The sequence below is a fragment of the Castor canadensis genome, chromosome 11 (assembly GCF_047511655.1).
Source record: "Castor canadensis chromosome 11, mCasCan1.hap1v2, whole genome shotgun sequence".
Lineage (NCBI taxonomy): Eukaryota > Metazoa > Chordata > Mammalia > Rodentia > Castoridae > Castor > Castor canadensis.
The window spans coordinates 12,271,470-12,293,321 of record NC_133396.1 but is presented as its reverse complement, the minus strand read 5'-3'; the positions used below and the strand labels follow the sequence as shown (position 1 = coordinate 12,293,321).

The 21,852-nt window shown below is 41.8% G+C and overlaps 1 protein-coding gene across 1 annotated transcript in view; it reads left to right on the top strand.

Annotated features, from left to right (window-relative positions):
• The window catches only part of Gna13 (G protein subunit alpha 13), a 40,213-nt gene extending 34,538 nt beyond the window's left edge, over positions 1-5,675 (top strand). Inside the window, exon 4 of the mRNA XM_020179871.2 lies at positions 226-5,675. Coding sequence (XP_020035460.1) covers positions 226-798 — 573 coding nt within the window. The 3' untranslated portion in view covers positions 799-5,675. The remainder of the gene's footprint in view (positions 1-225) is intronic.
• Positions 5,676-21,852: the final 16,177 nt, after the last annotated feature.

Here is a 21,852-nt window from a genome sequence, read left to right as displayed (position 1 = left end):
CTGGGGAGGCTGAGGCAGGAGGATAGTAAGTTCAAGCCAGCCTGAGCTAGATAGCAAGACTGTCTCAAAATGAAAAGAAAACAAAGAAAGGGGTTGGGGGTGGGGGAAAAGGAAGAAATCATTTTGTTTGCTTGTAATTTGCTAGACCAATTATTATATTAGCCCATTAAAAATTCCAATAATTACTTCTGGATAACTAAATTTAAAACTTCTTTTCTTTTCCAGGATTACATTCCATCACAACAAGATATTCTGCTTGCCAGAAGACCCACCAAAGGCATCCATGAGTACGACTTTGAAATTAAAAATGTTCCTTTCAAAATGGTTGATGTAGGTGGTCAGAGATCAGAAAGGAAACGTTGGTTTGAATGCTTCGACAGTGTGACGTCAATACTTTTCCTTGTTTCCTCAAGTGAATTTGACCAGGTGCTTATGGAGGATCGACTGACCAATCGCCTTACAGAATCTCTGAACATTTTTGAGACAATCGTCAATAACCGGGTTTTCAGCAACGTCTCTATAATACTCTTCTTAAACAAGACAGACTTGCTTGAGGAGAAGGTGCAAATTGTGAGCATCAAAGACTATTTCCTAGAATTTGAAGGGGATCCACACTGCTTAAGAGACGTCCAAAAATTCCTGGTGGAGTGTTTCCGGAACAAGCGCCGGGACCAGCAGCAGAAGCCCTTGTACCACCACTTCACCACTGCTATCAACACGGAAAACATCCGCCTGGTTTTCCGTGACGTGAAGGATACTATTCTTCACGACAACCTCAAGCAGCTTATGCTACAGTGATGTACAGAAGACTTGCAATTTTAATACTCTTGTGTTTTTGATTGTTTTCTGTTTGTTTTGTTTTTTAAAATAGCAGTTTACAACAGGAATTAGAAAAAAATCTCAATTCTGTGTTTAACTTCTTGGAAATCTTAGTCCTTCTGCTGCCTTTTGTTTGTGGCTGAAAGCTGCCGCCTAACACATTGCCAATATCTGCTGGAATTTAGGCTTTGATCAGTTTCACCATGGCTTCCATTCCTGGTCAACTTCAGACTAGGTGTATTTCAGGATTTAAATTCTTGTACCTTTCAAACTGAATTCTGTAATGCCAAGTACAGACAGTATCCTTAAATACATGTAGGAATGAGGTTAGGAGTATTCAGCTCTAGAACAAGTAAGCGGTCTTCAGTCTGCCTCACACAGAGCAGTGACACGCACTGCCTAGCTCCAGGGGACCCCTATTCTGAAAGGGCTGCAGTCTGCAGATTATACAGATTTAGCCTTCATGTGTTTATAATTGCTTATATACACAGCAGTTGTTTTCTTTTTTATTTCTTTGTTTTCTGAAGGTAATATTCTTAGTGTTTTAAAGTTTACATAAGGATTTCTGGTCTGATGCAAATGAATTCAGAAATGGTACTGGGGAGCAAAAGACAAGCAAATGTTATATATTGTACTTTGATCAAAAGTAAAGATGAAATACGATTTGCCTTTTTCATATTTATCATGTCATTTGATGTGCCATATGCGAAACATTTTGGCCATAGTTGCAACTCAAAACTGCAAGCACCTTGGTAATAGAAATAAACACGTGTTCAGAATGTCACGTGTGTTGCTTTTCAGTCCTGTTAGTCCATTTTGCACCTGACTGGAGGAACCACTAGTGCATCTTCACCTTTCTTTTGCTCTCCTGTCCCAATCCCAGCAACTCCACACTGGCATTTAAGGGGTTGTTTATTTGGAGCTTGCCAAAGGGAATATTTTCCTGTCAGATTATTCGAGAAGGCATTGTTGAGATTCCTAGTCATTCTTGGTGTGTCTCTGGAGAAACAGTATGTACATGTTTGTACACTTCCTGTCTGTGAGATGCCAGCTTTATTGAGGTACATTTTAAATGTTTGAAGAATGCTTCTAAAGATAGATGGTAATTTTTGTGTTTGCAGACTTGACCTCCTCCTACTGCTTACCAAATTGAACCATGCCTGTGTGATTACAGATACATTCATAGTGACCTCAGTAGAGTAGCTGGCTTGCAGTACTAAAAGTGCCACCTTGTAGGTTAAATGAGTGTTAAAATTGAATTGGAGATACACTTGTTTAAGGCTGGTGACAATTTGCAAAGTGTGACAGCTTTTCTGCTTTTCCTGAAAATTGTGATTAAGACTGTGATATCTGTCACTTTACTGTGTAGCTGTGTTCTCAGGTATTCTAGTGGTCAATATTGGGGATCACCCAGCCTTTCCAAGACAGTAGCTCTTGCTCTGTCCTTCTGTGAGGTGTGGGGCTGGGCCTTTCATTGGGCTAACCAGGGATTGTTCTCAACTTACCTGATTTGTCTTGCGTTGAAGTTTTACTGTCATTAAATCCATGTAAATTCCAGTGTTTTCGTGCTTTGTAATACGTGAGCTTCAGACACCATCGTGCAGGTGTTCATAGTGTAATTCGTGCATGTCTGAATAGTTCCACATCTTGCCAAAAAGAATCCATTGTTTGAATTCGTGGAGTTAGCATAACTCCAGAACCAGTGAGTATCTGAATATGTGCACAGTGATATTTGGTTTGTTCCATGGAGAGTCTACATGTAAAATTAGCAAATAATTTTATTGAATGACCAAGACATTTAACTCCAGTGAAGGCTAAAATCAGTTCTCTATAGTTAGTTTTATTTATCTTTAAACTCTGTGATAGGAGCCAAAGGTATTACCTGACAACAGAAATCACCAAGTTTCCCCATTTTGACTACCACCAAGCAATGTTAAAACACCAACTCGATATGGCATCATTTTGGGCATTTGAAGTTTTCTCCTGATACGTGTGATATCTCAGAACAACATTCTTTTAAAAGAAGGATACATTTTGAGGCAGTAAATTACTTATATGTAAATTATATAGGCTTGTTTAGACCTTCAGTAGAACTAACTGCAAGACAACCAAAAGGCTTTGTCCACATGTTTTTCTGTGCTATAATTTTAAACCATTTGAAAGGAGTCAGATATCTTTCTACTTATATCATGAAAACCAGGTTCTTTTGATTTGAAATACCACTATGTGAACAGGGATGAAATTTAGTGAACAGAATTGAAAAGGTGCTCATAATTTTCACTATGCTAACTTCCACCCCAATCTCTAAAAGGTAAGTCAGATTTAAAATTCTTTGATGTGTTCGATTTTCCCTATTTTGGTTATGATTTGGAATAAAATGTGCCTAATTCTATATTCTTTCTGTCCTTAAACCTGAATGCCTTCTGATTTAGCTGAGAAAATACGAAGAACACAAATGTCTTCGTTGACCTTGAAGAAATTTATAGTATACAGAGTTGCCTTATAAATCAAAGAACAACACAAATTTAGACCTTAATTTTTATAGGGAAAGGGTTTTGTCAGATGTCTTCTAAAGATCTAAATAATTCAAGGCATGCTTCTGCCACTTAAATATTTTAAAAGCCTGAATTACTGCTTTCTGCCAAATATTGTATTACATTGAAACCTTCATTGCAATTTCATTATCTGGACAGGGTACTTGGTGGCCAGGGTGGAGGCACAGCCAAAGAAGTCAGTGTGGAACGAAGAGACCCATGTTTGCTTGCTTTTCTTTATGGGAGAAGGTCCTCCAGCCAATCTCTCTCAGGCTGGGGCTGCTTAGGGACATCCTTGTTCAGTTAGTGGCAGTGGTTGGTTTAAAATAGGAAGTAAGACCACGTTAATACCAGAAGTGATTAGAAGTATTGGGTTACATTCAACAGATACTGTATGCCCTGTAATTAAATCTTAAGTTTCAGTGTACACCCTGATACGGGTATACAGATATGCTTTCATTAGAATGTACTTTTTAGCATTAGTATACATATCTGGTTAGGCCGTATTTATATAAAGAATAAAGTTACCACATGCTGTTATGTCCTAGAACTCAAATCACTATTTGAGAAGTCCTCTAATTGGTGCTTTCATTATTTAATGATACATTTAGACAAAACCCTGAACAAGCCATTTGAAGCAAGATTCTCTCCACTGCAATTTGTAGCAATGTTATTTCCGTGTATGTAATGAGAAGGCCAAATATCAGTGTTAACTCTTCATTTCTTGTTTGACCCCAGCCCATGCAATCATGCTTGTAAAGCCCATACAAACATTTGTTGTAACAAACTCCCTAATAAATCTAGAGAAAGTCACTCTGTTACCTTTTCATTTCTTTTAGTTTTATTTGGAAGATCAAGAACAAAAGAAATTTCGAATGTCTCTTCACTTGGAAATCTGACTTAGTACTGGTCCCTTTTTCTCTTTCCCATCGTGTCAGCATGTTAAATTCTACCAATTGCAGATAATGCGTTTTTGTGCTCCTTAACTAAAAGTACCTTTTTTTTTTGTATATATGTGCTAGGATACAGATTGGCTTTCAGTCTAGTAAACATGGGGAGGGTAGAGATTGCACATGGGTGTGTGTATGTCTTCATGTTCCAAACACAGATGACCCAGTCCATACCTGTTTTATGGTACGACGTTAGGGCTCAATAAATTTAAACCACAGATTGAAGTGTGAGTCTAAATATGAACATTTTAAGCCATTTGTTGGCTTTTTCAAGCACTGTGAAGTAAATATTAGCCTTGGGCTGGTAGGTGATTATTGACACCATTTGAAAGTACAGTGTTTGTACCTCTAACATCTGATGTCTGTACACGGATATCTATACATAGTCAGCATTTAAATTATAAAATATGTTCACCCTTGGGGCATTCTGGTTTCAAATGCCAGGGCTTATGCAGAACATTGTTGGGTTTTTTGTTTTTTTGAGACAGGCACTTACTTTGTACCCCAGGCTGGCCATGAATTCACAATCCTCCTGCCTCAGTCTCCCAAGTGCTGGGATTATAGGTGGGTACTACCATACCAGGGTGGAACTTTTTAAGCATTAATGATATGGCAGTATTTCTTGGGTTGATGAGATTCTTTGTGTCCTATACAAAACTGTTACCAGTGGTGGAAATTTACAGATGGACTGAAGTCTGCAGGACCCATGAACCATACATTTTCAATAAGTGACTATCACTCACAGTAATAAACTACTTGGTAGGTGTTTTGGGTTTGTATTTAGAAAGCTTGCCATAATAAGTGATGCATTTGTCCCCAGTCATGCCTGTTTGATGGTACCAGGAATAAAGGGAAGGGAGAAGAGATTCATTCTTGTTAAGTATAGGTAATAGTGCAACAAACCATGCCATTTGCGCTTTCTTTACCTCTTACTTGAAAGCAGAATCGCAAAATGTTTTAAATGGCTTTTCTTTACTACTCTACTAGGTGAGCTCATTTGCCACAAGAAGCCTTATCAAAAGTATATTTTGTAACAACCTCATACTGTACTCAAGGAAACCTGACTTGTATTAGCTCTGTATAAAAGTATTTGTGGCTTAGGGTTTTTTACCGTTATCTTTTTATATCTTCCAGAAACTAAGCACATTGTCTGATATTGTAAAATGTTTTGGTCAGTGCTTTAGTTCAGGATTGGCAATAAATTATTTCTAAAGGAGGTTTAAAAGTGGAAAGAATGGTTTGATTTTACAAAATGAGTTGCTAATTCATTAAAGCTTTTACTTTTGTACATATTTTGCAAACAAAAATGTTTCTTGCTCTTAATAATTTGCTTTGTAAAAATTACTGACATTTAATAAACATTTATAAATGACTCAATACGATGTTATTTACACTAACAGTGTAAAGCAATCAAATTTGAAGTTTGAAAGCATCAGTTTCATCTTAAGTAACTTCAGCAGATAAATCCATGTAGGCTTCTGAACAAAAAAACCCCTCTCTTTTAGGGCCTCAACTTTAACATGAAATTTACCTGTGGATCTCACCAAAAATCAAGATAGAAAATTTGGACTTTACATATGGTTCCATTAACATTGGTTAACCTACCAAAACAAATTGGTTTTGTATCTAAATATCTAAAAAGACATGATTAAGGTTTGTCTTTTAAGAACGTTCTGCAAGAGATTTAAGATCTTTGGAAATTGAAACTGAATTAAGTTGACTATTGGAAATCTCCCCAAACCAAAAAGTCTTTTTAAAGAAACCTTTTCTTATGTATTGTTGGAACAAGGAAATGCTCATTTTTTAAAAATTTTATCATTTTTACATGTACTTACATGTGTATACATTATTTGGGCCACCTCCTCTTCCTCCCCACCCCCATTCTTTTTTTTTTTTTTTAAGCAGCTAATAAAACTATAGCAAAGCATTTTTGGCACAGTCGTGGTTAAAGGACAGTATGTTATGCCACGTTGCACGATACACTGCATGACCTGTCCCCTTACCCACAGTGTGGACTGCTGAAAGGACGAGAGGCCTTCAATCTTTTGGGAATGTAAGAAATTCAAGGTTTACAGGTTAAACCAGAAGCTTGTTTTGGTGGCTTGGGAAATTTGGCACATTCTCCAAAAACAACCTAGGACAGTGCTTTAAAAAATACATGCTGTAATTTTTCCTTGGAAATTCATGGGGCACCTTAAGCAATATTGCTGGAGAAAGCAGTGCCTGCAAAAGTGCCATGCAAGTGTATTTTGCAAGAGTTCCTTCCTCTTTGAAGTATGCCAAGGAAACAAAAGAGGGAGCAAGCTTTCAATGCAAAGTAGCTATTCAATGTGGCTGTTAGACTTATGTGCACCACAATACTGAGCAGGTTCTGTACAGAATGAGCCGCACTGAGCAGAGGGAGGAGTGGGTTGGTTTTCGTTTTTTTTTTTTTTAATAGCTGGTAATTTAGGGCTGTGGGGGGGGGAGTGGTCCTCAATGGTAAAGTGCTTTTCTATAATGCCTAAGGCCCTGGGTTTCGACACAAAGTTGTTTGTTTTTTGTGTTTTTTTTTTAAAACAACTACACTTGATCTTTCCTGTGTCAATTGTGAAGAGAAGAGAGATCAAACAGTTCTGCTGAAACTTGCACTGTAGGCCTGAGCAGAGAAAGTCTGGCTGTGTCATTCTGCTTGTCTGTAAATCTGCACACAAAACCTCAGTTCTTGTAACCTTTGTGGGATTTAACTAATAGTTTGTGTTAATATAGCATAAGTTCACCAAAACGGTTTTCCTAGGACTGGGCGTGTGACGAGTGGTAGTGCCCTTGTCTAGCAAGTGCAGGTCCTGAGTTCCATCCCCAACAATCACAGGGCTGCGCATTTCACTGGGTGACAGAGTCCTTGCCTAGAATGCCTGAGGCCATGGGTTCAATCCCTGGCACCAAAAATAGTAAGTAAATTAAAACTTACTAGATTCAAGCTAATTTTCTATGGGCAATCCTTGTATTTGTAGCAGGGAAGATGCTAAAAACTGACATAAGAGGGGAACACATTCCAGATGAAGGGCTGAATACTGAATTTATGTGGGAGTGACAAGCATCAGTCTTACTCAGGCATAAGGGACAATGTTACCCTCTAGATGTGTAGACAATGTAACGTCCAGTCTCCCTGCCCAGCATCCAAGGCACCCAAGACCTAGTGTCAGCCTCATGTTCCAAGCTGAGAGCAGTGTAGTGCATACTGGAGGCTGGGAAGAACAGGAGAGATGGGGAAAAGTTGGTCAACGGTCCTGAGTTACAGCTAGAAATTCTGGTCAGGCGTGGTGGTGCACACATGTCATCTTAGAAGGCTGACGAGGGAAGATTGTAGGGAGGGAAAAAAGGAAAGGAAGAGCGGAAAGAAAAGGGTGAATTCAACTATGGATATTGTAAAAACTTTTTAAAACACAATGTATCCCCAGTACAACAGTAATAATTTAAAATATATATATCAAGGAAAAGAAGAGAAAACTAGACTAGATAAAGCTTATGTACTGTGTATTTCAAGAAATACAGAAGGATTTTTAATTGTCTTCACCACAAATGTTTGAGGAGATACCCTCACTTGTCCGTTATACAATATATTCCTATACCAAAACAACATGATATCACGTAAATATGTACAATTTTTTGCATGCTAATTTAAACATTAAAGGGTGAGGGAAAAAAATTCAACTGAACTACGTGGCTCATTTCCCCTTTACCTCTTCTCTCTGGTCCTCTTTGCCACAGAACACCTCCTAGTTACCCTTCTTATCCCAGCTTGTAGCCAACTGATCTCAGACAGAAACCTCTAAAAGTGATCCAAAGTAAACCTTGCCTCTTTATAAGTTGATTATTCAGACATTGTTACTGTAACAGAAAGCTCACACACACACACACACACACACACACACACTGCTATGGACCTCTTTTCCCCAGAGATTACTAAAACCTCTGGGGGAACCAAGGTCGTCTACCACAACCGCCATAAATCACTATGGTGTTTCTGTCTAGTCCATTTTCCTATATGTGATTCATTACCAGTAGTGTAAGGCTCAGTGATAAATACTTTTAAACAGTTGCATATTTCACTAAGTACCGCTCTATTTTTCTACTTGAACTTGCCCAAACCGAAGATGAGAACTGCTGTCTTGCAGAAGTGACTCCCAGAAATCACATTACTCCCGAGCCTGACCGTTCCCCTAGACACATTGTCTTTGGCTCTGAAATCTTACAGTGTCTTCACTAAATCCGACACCTCAACCTTCTAGATTTTCATGAGAGTTGGAATGCACTTTCTTTGTAGCACCTTAGAGCTGAAAATATAAGAACTGATCCTGTATTCCGTGACTGCTGCTGTTAGATGAATAAGTCTCAGTTTGGAGAAAATGTTTTAAATCTTAAATAATTTTACCTATTTGATAATGAAAAGTAAAATGACTTTACTTCTGCATTATAACATTGAGCTTTACACTTGTGTTCCTAGATTTGGAATAGTCACCTTTTATTCATTTATTTGTTTGGTTTTGTTTTTTTATGTGTTTTACTTCTCCCTTTAGTTTGAATTTTACTTTATTACATGAAATTTCAAACACACAAAAGCAGAAATAATAGTATAAGCTCCACATACCACCTGCCTTAACAGGGGTTCAAACCCCAGTTTAGGCCTTACACTTGCTAGTCAGGAGCCTTGCCACTTGAGCATGCCACCAGCCCTCGTGGCCACTCTTCCTCCTTATCCTCACCTTGCCCTGCCTCCATCCAGATTATTTATTTATTTATTGGCGGCACTGGAGTTTGAACTCAGGGCCTCATGCTTGCTAGGCAGGCACTCTTACCACTTGAGCTACTCCGCCAGCCCTTTTCTATGGTGGGTATTTTCAAGACAGGGTCTCACAAACTATTTGCCCCGGGCTGGCTTTGAACCACGATCCTCCTGAACTCTGCCTCCCAAGTAGCTAAAGAGGCCTGAGCCACTGGTGCCTGGCCTCCACCCAGATTATTTTGAAGCAAATCCCAGACATCCTATCTTCTACATATCCCTGAAAATTCTCAATGCGTATTTCTAAAAGATAGGGAATCCTTTTCTTACTTTCACAATTGTAAAAATATTTTTTTCTAGATCACTAATGTTTAAAGATTTGTCATTTGATGAATAGTCTGGTCTCCAAAAGGCTTTAAATATGGAGCCAATCCAAATCCTTCATTTTACAGATGTCAAGGCCAAGAATTAGAGGTGAAGTGACTATCAGATGTCAGATGGTCCTTCAGCTTTTGCTGGATAACAAGTTTCCCAAAACTTGGTGACTTAAAAGAGTAGCTGTTTTATTTGTCTCAAAGTCCATAAGCAGGTTAAGCAGTTCTTTGGTCTGGGCAAGCTGGGCAGTCCTGAGATTCTCTGGCCAGCTTGAAGACTTGGCTGGCTGCCAGATAGTTGAGATTGGTCTCACTCTTGGGGCTGGTGGTTGGGACCTTGGTTCTCATCTCTAGCAAGCTGGGTTGTGTTGACCATGTGTTGTGTTCCAAACACAGCAGAGATGAGGTCTTAGTGTACATGCACCTTGCAAACCCATGTTTGCTAAAAAGTCCGATTGGCCAAAACAAGTCACTTGGCCAACTCTGATTCTTCATGGGACCATTTTTATTCTACCACCAGTGAATCTATTATTTTGTGTTCTGCCACAGTCAAGTACAAGGTCAATACTGACCCGCCCTCTTGATTGGAGTTCAGTTCTATTCTTACCACCCTATAGTGCCTCTGAAGCATGAGCCTTAAAAGGTAAGGAAGTTCCCTCACTCAAATGCCAGAGAAGTGAAGTGTTTTCAGCCAAGAAAGCAATCTTCCTATTAGGGTTGTAGAAGACTAGATGTCCAGGGACATTCTCTAGCAGTGTAGGGATTATGTCCAAGGATGTCCTCATGATTGTTTACAAAACCCAGCTCAAAACTATCAGTGAACTTGGCCCCAGGAAGGACACTTGGCTACCAAAATTCAGGCTTTTATTTGCTGGAAAGTTGATACTTTAGCACAGTAACTAAGATTTTTATAGTAACATCCAAATAAGAATTTGAACTTTCAATAAGCATATGGAAAGATTTTCAGTATTGTTAACCATCAGTGAAATGCACATTTAAACCACACTGACATACCACTTCATGCCTACTAGGATGACTAGAGTCAAAAGATAGACAATAAGTGTTGACAAGGAAGTGGGGAAAACAGAACCCCAACACATTTCTGGTGAGATTGTGAAACGGTACACCACTTTGGAAAACAGTTTGGCAGATCCTCAATAATGTTAAATATAGTTACCATCTGGTCTGGCAGTTCTTTTTTTCAGTACTGGGGTTTGAACTCAGGGCCTACACCTTGAGCCACTCCACCAGCCTTTTTTCGTATTACGTACTTTCAAGATAGGGTCTTGCAAAACTATTTTCGTGGGCTGGCTTTGAACTGTGATCCTCCTGATCTCTGCCTCCTGAGTAGCTGAGATTACAGGTGTGGGCCACCAGCACACTGCTCATTTTTTATTAAAAAAATGTGGTGGTGCTGAGGTTTAAATTTAGGGCCTTGTGCTTGCTAGGCAATCATTCTACCACTTGAGCCGTGCTCTAGCCCTTAAAGTTATTTTTATTAGTGTACATTAATTATATAAGGTGAGAGGTTTCATTGTGATATTTACTATGTACGTATAATATACTTTGATCATATTCACCCCCTCTATTACTCTTTCTTATGCCCGCCCCTTTTAATTTTCTCACAAAAAAATTTAAATAGGTTTCATTACATAAACATTTTTTATCAGTTGATTGATTGATTGCTAAACTGGGGTTTGAGCTCAGAGCCCAGAGTGTATGCTAGGCATAGCCTGTACAACTTGAGTCATACCTCCAACCCCTCTTTGCTTTGGGTTATTTTCAAGATAGAGTCTCATTGTAGAGGGAGGTGCTGGCCTCAGACTTGGATCCTCCTACCTATGCCTCCCCAGGTAGCTGGTACAGAGGCACGTGCCACCATGCCCAGCTTGTTTTCTTAGGATGGGGGAATCTCAGTAGCTTTTTGCCCAGGCTGGCCTCCAACTGGGATCTCTGCCTCCTGCATAGGCAGGATTACAGCCATGAGCCACGGTGCCTGTCCTCATTATATAAACATGTAAAAGAAAACACCCACCCGGCAGCAGAGATCAGCCCCTCCACCCTTGCTTCTTTTATCTCGGTCATCATAGGCGATGTTACTTGTTTTTCTGTCTGACTTGTAGATAGGATCGTTGGCTCCCAGAAGTCAGAGACAACTGAATCTGTCTTACTCACCTCCACATCTTCAAGGTCTAGTAGCTTGCTGGGTATAAAAGAGTGCTCAGAAAAATTTGTAGAATGTAAGGGAGTTCCAGTTAAGTGCCTATTGTGTCACCTGCATGCCAGACACCTTTGGTGATGACAAAATGATCCACAAATGCAATTAGCTTTTTTTTTTTTTTTTTTTTTTTGGTGGGACTGGGTTTGAACTCAGGGCTTCACACTTGCAAAGTAAATGTTCTACTATTTGAACCACACCTCTAGTCCATTTTCCTCTGGTTATTTTGGAGATAGGGTCTTGCAGACTATTTGTCTTGGTTGGCCTCAAGCCTCACCCCTCCGTGTCTCTGCCTCCCAAGTAGCTAGGATTACAGGCATGAGCCACTGGTGGCACCAAGCTTGGAATTTAATTTAAGATGCTTACAGTCTAGCAAAGGAGCAAAAATCATGAAACATACATAAATCTTGAAAGCAAGCTATAGAGTAGTGGACAAGTGTTATTGCAGAGGGCCTCACAGGCATTTGCTTCTGTCTAGGTGGAGTCAGGGACTCTGTGCAGGACAAGGCATTGGGACTGGGCTCTACGGGTGCCTTAAGGTACCTGGACATGGGCAGGACAGGTGGTGTGTCAGACAGTGGGACAGCATGGCAGTGGTAACTATTAAAACAGCTCCATAGTCTCGCCCTGAGTGGGGTCCTTACCTGAAGGCATGGGGACTGAGTCATGCTAAGTCCATGACATCAGGAGGCCTCCTTAGCCACAGGCCTGTGCACCATGAAGCCCCAAGGGGGCCGGGCTTTCTTACCAGCTGGAATGGGTTCCATTTTTAGATCCAGACTGCCGATTCCAGTGTGGGATGCAACTCACTGCATTTTTTTCACCTAAGTTTTCAACTCCAATGAGTGGCTTTTCTAAAGAATTACTGTACTGTTTTATCCTTTTATTTTGTAACTTGTAAAAAATTGTTTTATTTTGTTTTATTTATTTTTTTTTTGAGACAAGTTCTTGCTATGTAACCCAGGCTGGCCTCAGCCTCCTGAGTGCTGGGATTCCAAAATTGTAAGTTTTGTTAACTAACAAGAATAGCATGCCTCTGTGATAGATAAACAACAACATGGTCTTTCAAATAAGATGGGCTTGGATTCAGATCCTCAGATCCTGACTTCTGTATTTTCTAAGCTGTGTGATCTTACACAAACAGCAGCCTTTCTGATCAGAGTTCACCTTACCTGCAGTATCTATACAGTAAAGCGGTGGCTGAACATCTGAAGGGGTTGTGGCTTCATCACTCCTGTACGGCACATCCCAGGCGTGGGATGGGAATCAGAGGCAGCTATTTTTATTTCTTTCTACTTCCTTTTTACTCCTTTTTCTTTGTCTTCCTTCTTCCCTGTTTCTCTTGCATCTTCCTCTTTGTTTCATTTGATATTCACTTTGACATTTTGCCCCCAAAGCAATGAGAAGCCAGTGTGTGACATTCTCAGGCTATAGTATAACCTGTGGGTCAGGGCTGGGGTTATCCTTGAGCTGAAAGTCCCCTCAGAGAAGAGTTGTGTTGATGGTGCTGACTGGAGTGGGGTGGTGGTGTAAAAAGAGAAATTCCATCTTATTGCAGTGGGATGTGTAAATAAATTGTGCATGCACCCCTTCTATGTGGCTGGCTGAGCACCTCAGGTGTGAGTCTATATTAAATTCATGTTTTTACTACAGGAAAACAAAAAGTAGGATTTTTTTTTTTTTTTGTGGAACTGACATATGAACTCAGGGCTTTGCATTTGCAAAGCAAATACTCTACCACTTGAGCCACACCTCCAGTCCATTTTGCTCTGGTTATTTTGGAGATGAGGTCTCTTACCAACTAGCTGGCTTCAAACCACAATCCTCCTGATCTCTGCCTCCTGATTAGCTAGGATTTTAGGTGTGAGCCATTGGCACCCAGCTAAGACTAGGAATCTTTAAAAGGTAACTTTGTGTTCAAACAGATACTAAAACATCCTCAGGGGTGAGAGTTCTAACATTCATTTTTCAAACACCTACTTCAGGCAAGCTTGATGTAGAGAAAATGGGTTTCGTCTCCTTTTCCTCCATTGGGAAGCAAGGATACTGACAGTTCCTACCTCACAGGCTTGTCTGAGGTATAAGAGACAGCACACGTCCAGGTGAGAGAATCTGGCTGTGAGTCAAGAGTCAGTGACTTATGGGATAGCCATGTCCTATGGCTATTGTAAGGAATGACTGCAAATGCATAGTGGTTTGCAAAAGAAAGCTGTCGTCTCACTGTTCTGCTGGCCAGAAGCCCTAATCAGTGTCACCCAGCTGGTCCCCCTCTGATGGCTCCAGGTAGCGTCTCTCCCTCCCCTCTTCCAGCTCTGGTGGCTGCTGTCATTCCACTCCAGTGTTTGAAGCCTGTCTCTTTAAGTCCCTCTTGGCTTCATCCTCATGTCGCTTTTCCTCTGTGTGAGAAGTCTCCCTTTTACTTTATGGCTGTACAATACAGCCTCCATCTCAGGCCTTCACTTTGTTATGTCTATAAAGACCCTTTTTGGCCATATAAGATTCACAGGCTCTGGGAATTATGACACAGATATCTTTGGTGAGTGGGGGGTCATTTCCAGGCCACCACACCTAGCCATCCGTGTTTGTGCCTCTACTGTCCATTTGCTGTGGAGATGTGCCCTTAGGTCCTCAAACTTCCCTAACATCAAACACGTCACCTTCTCCCTTCCAGCTCAGCTCCCCTTGCAACTTCCTATTTCTGCCGGACAGCCACATCATTTTCTCCACTGTCCTACACAGCGCTGTCTTTGACCCTTCTGGCTCCTTCCCTTCTCTGACACCACCCCACCCACACTTTGCATGAGTCACCAGATCTCAGCAGAGGGGAAACTTCTCATTTCGCTCCCTTGCTTCCCAGGGACAGAGCTGAACCCTACAGAAAGGCAGAGATTTGCCCCGCCCACTTGGTAACTTAATGACGAAGTGGGACCACAGCTCTGATCCCTGAAACCCTCCCCTCATGGTTGCCCATGGTGGCACCCTGAGGATGATGCCCACTCCATCCTAACCTCCTCACCCTGCCGATCTCCTCTCTGGGAGATTTCAGATCCTCACAGGCTTCTCTTCCCATCCTCTCCTTTGGTCCATCCCCCTGGCACCCATTTTCTAGCTTTCAATTGGGTCACCTCTTAGGAAATGGCTTCAACACCCCCGTGACTGAGAAGGAAGGTCCATCCACTTGGCAAGTATTTATGACATCTAAACTGGGTGCTGGTCTATTCACAATAGCCAAGTTATGGAAACAGCCAAGATGCCCCAGCACTGACGAATGGATTAAGAAAATGTGGTATCTATACACAATGGAATTTTATGCAGCCATGAAGAAGAACGAAATGTTATCATTTGCTGGTAAATGGATGGAATTGGAGAACATCATTCTGAGTGAGGTTAGCCTGGCCCAAAAGACCAAAAATCGTATGTTCTCCCTCATATGTGGACATTAGATCAAGGGCAAACACAACAAGGGGATTGGACTTTGAGCACATGATAAAAGCGAGAGCACACAAGGAAGGGGTGAGGATAGGTAAGGCACCTAAAAAATTAGCTAGCATTTGTTGCCCTTAACGCAGAGAAACTAAAGCAGATACCTTAAAAGCAACTGAAGCCAATAGGAAAAGGGGACCAGGAACTAGAGAAAAGGTTAGATCAAAAAGAATTAACCTAGAAGGTAACACCCACGCACAGAAAATCAATGTGAGTCAATGCCCTTATAGCTATCCTTATCTCAACCAGCAAAAACCCTTGTTCCTTCCAATTATGGCTTATACTCTCTCTTCAACAAAATTAGAGATAAGGGCAAAATAGTTTCTGCTGGGTATTGAGGGGGTGGGGGGGAGAGGGAGGGGGTGGAGTGGGTGGTAAGGGAGGGGGTGGGGGCAGGGGGGAGAACAGACCCAAGCATTGTATGCACGTATGAATAAATAAATAAATAAATAAACTGGGTGCTGGGAGTTCATTTTGGGGCAGACCCAGGCCCAGCCTTCAGTCACAGCCTGGTGCACATTCAGTCTTGGCCTGGTGTTCATGTTTCTTACATGGGCCCCCATCCCAAGCCCTCTGTGGACCCTCTGCCTACATCTCTCCACAGCTAGACGCCTGCACACCTGGTTCTTCTCATTTGGGGTACCATCCCGCCGTGTGCAGAATGACCTGTCCTTGACCTCTCGATGCCTGTGCAGTCACAGCCCAGCTTCTATTCTGGCCTGTGAGGCCCTCCCAGCCTCTGGCCAAACCCTGCACTGAGCCTCCTCCTTGTGAGCATCCACCTATGGCTCTCAGTCCACTATGGTCAAGTGAATAGTTCTGTTTTCTGACCTGCGTTGACTGAGGAGAACAGTGACAGCCACCTTTGCTGCCACCCAGGGGTTCTCACCTGCACCCCTCTCCCTCCTTCCACTCCACCACAACTTTTTGCCAATGCCTGTCTCTTCTGCATTTGGCTACTGCCAGGAAAGTGGGGAGTACCCTGCTGGTCCTCCCAGTAGAATGCTGACTCTGCGGCTCTGAGCCCCCCCACTTAACTACAGCTCTCCATTTTAGTGCCTCTTTGGAGAAACACAGCTATGGCTGAACAAGTGTTATCCCAAGTAAAAGCTGAGAAACCCTGCCAGGTGACCATCACTCACTCCTGCCCAGAGTCCAAAAACCTGGGTCCTCACAGGGAGTTCCTGCTTAGTCCCCAGGAGTAAGTGTTTCTGCCTGTAGTTACATTGGGCATCCTTTCTTTTGACCCTGACAAACCTGGCTGACCAGGCAGCACAGACCCCTATAATTTTTATGAGCATTTTGCTTTTCCTATGAGGATAGGGTTTCATTACCTTTTGCCCCATAGTAGGCCAGCCAGAAACCTAAACTTACTGGCTTAAAAACAACCAGGATGTTATCTGCCCACAAATCTGGGGGTCAGAAATTTAAATACGGCACTGCAGGTCTGTGTCAGGGCAGCACCCAAGATGGCAGCTCTGCTTCCACCTTGAGTCTCACTGGTTTGGCTCAGGATTTCTGGGGGTGGCTGAATCAGCTCACACAGGGACCCATATCAGGCTGAGTTCCTTGGTTCTTCCCTGTGAAGTCTCAGGCCTCTCCAACAGGGTCATCAGACTTGTGACAGGGTGGCTCAGAGCCCCCAAGCATCCAAAGGCAGAATCCACAAAGCTTTCTTAAGGTGTAACCATAGAGCTGACACAGTACCACCTGTCACACTGTATTATTTAACAGTCAACATTAAAAGGAGAGGTCTACAGGACTTGAATACTAGGGGGAAAAGGGGTCACCACTGTGACAAATGATTACATATGTCTTATCATTCCCTAATTGTTTGGGGGACACAGGAATGTATTATTCCATTATGAGTGAGTTGCTTGATTCTCACTCATTTTGTTGAGAAAGAAATAAAGGGATCATGGTGCCCTGGAGCCATCTGAGAGGACTTGTCACACTATCATCCCCTCTGGTCCTGTTGGGAACCAGCTGGAAGGAAATACAGCAATTTTGCTCCATTTTATGCAGGAGAAAACGGAGTTTCATTTGTGGTTTTTTTTTTTTTTTTTGCAGTGCTGGAGATTGAAACCAGGGCCCTGTGTGTGCTAAACACATGCTCTACTCTTGAGCTCCATCCCCAACCCTGAGTTTTTAGCTTTTATACTTGCTAAAGACCACATGATAAATTAGCAGATTAAGCTTGAGAGCTAGGGGCACTCATTTTTTAATTGAAAAAAATAGGGAAATAAGTTTACTTTTCAGAAATTCATTTTCTGGCCAACTTCTTAGATTGCATGTGGTCCATAAAGTGAGAGAAATCTGCCTTTTGTTCTATTCATTTCTCTTGGTGATTTACTGCTTGACTTGAACTTACCTGATAAGTTCTCATTCCCTTTGCTAGGACGTAAGAATGAGTTCAATAGTTGTGGCATCCATTGGTGACTGCAATTTACGCTAGATGTGACAAACACTAGTTTCTTAGAGAACAGGATAACCCTCCAACTCCTCTCCTTGGAGAATATCAGGGAGCATTTAAGTATTTGAAAATCATACAAAAGTTTTGACGCTGAGTTCTTTTTTTTTGGCTTGTTTTGTTTGTGTGTTTCTTTAATCTAACCCATTTTTTCCAGCCTGTTTCCCTCTTTGTTTCTTCATGTCTTTTATACTCTAACCAGAAAGGATTGCCAAATAGGCTTCAACCTCTCTTTTCCTCACATTCGCTCAAGGCATTTGCTCTGCCTGGAATGCCAGGTTACTCTGTCTCCACCCGAGTTTTTTAAGGCATATTTCAAATACCACTGATGAAGAGCTTTTCGTCATCCAGCCTCTCCAAGCAAATGTGACCTCCGCCTCTGCTATATTTGGACAAGTGTCCTTCAAAGGTCCCCATGTTAAAGGATTTGTCCTCGGGGTGGCACTGTTGGAGGTGATGAGACCTTTAGTACTTAGGGTCTGGTGGGAGCTCACCAGGTCACTGGCAATAGGACCTCAAAGGGGATTTTGGGACCCTGGCCCATCCAGCTGTCTGGCTGATGAGGTGAACAGTTTGCTCCACTTGTGCTCTGTGCCGTTGCCATCTGGCACCCCCATCAGAGGCCCAAAGCAATGAGGCCATTCATTCATTCATGGACCGGAACTTCCAAAACTGTGAGTAAATGTGAACTCTTGTTATTTCATTATCTCAGGTGTTTTGTCACAGTCATGTGAAGCTGGTAGACATACCCTCCTTGCTCTTGTATGTGGATCACCTCTTGTGGTGCTTGATTTCTGCCATTGGAATTATTTGTACATTTTTTACTGTGAGTACCCTGAAGGCAAGGACTGTGCTTCACTGTCCTGGAGTCACCCAGATTGGGCCTTGCACAGGGACATATTTGTACCTGCTTGCTAGGCAAGTGCTCTAGCACTTGAGTCATGCCTCCAGCCCTTTCTTGCTTTAGTTATTTTTCACGTGGGATCTTGGGTATTGAGGGTTTTTTTTTTTTTTTTGCCTGGGGCCAGGCTCAGACTATGATCTTCCTACCTACTGCCTCCCAAGGTATGTGCCATCACTCCTGGCTTATTGATTAAGATGGAGGTCCTGCTAACTTTTTGCCCAGGCTGGCCTGGAACTGCGATCCTACCAGTCTCTACCTCTTGAGTAGCTGGAGCCACCATGCCTGGCCATATTTGCTATTTATATGGAGTGTGTCTTCTTGCACATAGAATTACCTTTCTTATCATCTTAGAACTGAGTATAGGTTATGTGAGCAATCATGAAGTCACCACCACCTCAAGAATTTGGAAACAGAGAGATAAGTCTTTCCTTGGAGAGAGGATGATGGGATGCTTGGCTGGGGGTGTAGCTCAGTTATAGGGCACCTGCTTACCAATGTACAAGGCCCTCAGCTCCATTTCCATCATCTCCAAAATAAAAGAGAGAAAAACAATTCAGGATGTTTATTTAATTAGCATTTCAGATGAACAAGGAATTTTTTTTAGTATAAGTATATCTCATTAAATGTATGGAATGTGTTTGTGATAAAATATTATATGTGGAATTTCACATTTAAGTGGGACTCCTGGGTTATATCTGGCAATCCTACTTGAAGAATCAGACCTTAAAACTCACGCACATGGATCAGAAGAAAGAAATGCAAAGTCCTCTTAAGAAGTCAGATTGGGCTTTTCAGCACAACCGGATCATAATTAGAGTTAAGAAAAGTGTATTTACCAAAACAACTTCTAATCCTCTCTTGTAACATATCTTAAGAATGTGCCAATCAGGAAAGGGATTGGTCAACAATGGGAAATGGAGAGTCAGAGACAAACTGATCTGGGAGCTGGGCTGGGTCAGCTCTGTTCTTACTATGGTGGTGGATTGACCAGGAGTGTCAGTTCTTTTCCTGTTGCTATAACAAAATAGCATAGACTGGAGGGAAGAGGCCAGAAAGTCCAAGATCAGGGTATCAGCATGGGCAGGTTCTGGGGGGAGGGCCCTCTTCCTGGATGCCAGATGACTGACTTCCAGCAACATTGAGAGGAGAGAAAAAGATGGAACACCAAGCTCCGAGGGGTAGGGGCCGTGAGGATCATCCAGCTAACTCCCCATGTTCAACAAGAATTCTTGCTTCAGTCTGACATCTTGTGCCTCCTGGGAGCAGAGGTGTGATCTGTGAATGTATGCATTCATCCCTTGGGGTGGTGGGGGGGGGAGGAATGTGACAGTTCCATCAAACAGAATGTAGATGTAGAGTCTCTGCATCATTGTTTCTTTGGTAATTATCTTTGGTAATTAATATGAGGCTGATCCATTACTTCTGTGCTGGGTCACTCCCTGTGACACCCAATGTCAGTAAGTCATGTTTCCGTCCAATGAGTGGACTTTGTTTTCCTGGATGTCTGCTACAACAAATGGCAGAACCCATTTCTTTGGGGTGTAAGTGTGCAGCAAGTATACACAGCACTTGATGGGTGCTTGCTCTCTTATGTAATCCCTATAGCAGTCCTCGATTCCATTTTCAGAGGTAAAGAAACCAGAGAAGTTTCGTAACCCCTTGTACCAGTTCACACGGCCAGGGAGGGGCAGAGCTGCAACTCAGGCCCATGACTTCCTGTGCTCCCAACTGCCATGCTGTGGAAGTGTGTCTGTTAGCAGAACTTGAAATGTTAACAAATACCTTAACACTTCAGAAAAGAAGCTCAAGAAGACTCCAGATAAGAAATCCAAATATTAAGAAGGAAGAAATATTCACTCTTGGAAGAAAGTTGGACCCTCTCCCACCCAGGAAGGACCGTTGATAACAACCTGATCCATTTCAAAGCCACTGTACAGCCATTCACATTAAGCAGAATATTCTTGTGTTTGTGTTTTACAAGAGACCTGAAGTTATTTCAATTACCATTTAAAATATTTTACCCAGCCTACAGGCCAGAGAATCAACAGAGCTGTGTATGTAAAATGCAAAATGAGAGAATCTAAACAGGTGTGGATACAAGACAAGGAACTGCAAGGAAGTAAAAGGGAAGTTATTTTTATCCTTCAAGGTCTGTGGGCTAGAACTGAAAACTCATTGGGCGCAAATGATTAAACACTGCTGCTTCCTTTTTATTCAAATATTCGTGTTACAGATCCTGGAGCATCCCAGGCTTGCCCCACCCATAATGACTCACGTCACCAGGCCATTTTGTCAGAGAACGTTTCCATAATTAGAATTTGTGATCAATGTGTCCAACCATGAGGATAAATCTCGTGGCTGCCCATGCTGGTTTCTTACCAAAAAAGGACCTATTAAATGTCAGGGCTTTTTGATTTTGCCTTTGGCATTTTGCCACACCCATTATTGCAGGTGTGGGGGGCTGTTCCCTTGTCTTATTTAGTTAACTCTCTTATTGAGAGAATTATTGTAAGGAAGAGGTTCTTACTGTCCCCATTTTGGGGATAAAGAGGCTGAGGTAAAGTGTCTTGTTGCAGATGAGCCACTGAGGAACTGGAAGGGTCTTGACTTGAACTCAAGTCCACTGATCTAGTGCTTTCTCCACAATGGTGCTCTGGCCTGAGCCTCAGGAATGCTGGGAATAGGTTGGCTTAGTTGCCATGGAGTCCTCACCCAACAAAACCTGTACCTTGTTCCCTTAGGGCCCTCCAGATGCCTGGTTGGCTGGCTGGGACCTGAGATAACAGTGACCCAGGAAAGCCGGAGGATGCTATGCAGCGAGAGTACTCTGGTGTCTGGTGCTAGGACCATTTGTGCAGCAAAGGACCCATGCTTTGTCGTGACTTTGGGCCTTGCGTGCCTGCTGATGCCTCAACTGAGGCTGCCCTGGACTTGTCAAATCTCTGCTCTTCTAAAGTCTCAGCCCGAATGCTACTCTTTTCTCCCCAAACGGAAATATGACCATTGTTTAAAATGCAAGAGTCATCATTTTAAAAAATTTAAAACCTGGCACAAAGTAGCTAGTTTTTAAATTTTACATATTTATTTTTTTGGTAGTAGTAGGGGTTGAACTCAGGGCCTCGAGCTTGCTAGGCAGACCCTCCTTCGACTTGAATCACAATTTTTAAACATTTATATATATACATATAAAATGTATGCATACTTTTATATATCAAATTTACAAATTTATACTTTTTTTATAACTTTTTATCTAAAATACGTACATTTATAGGTAAAAATATAAATACAAAAATGGTATCAATCTAGGTATATGTTTTATAATCTTTATTTCACTCACT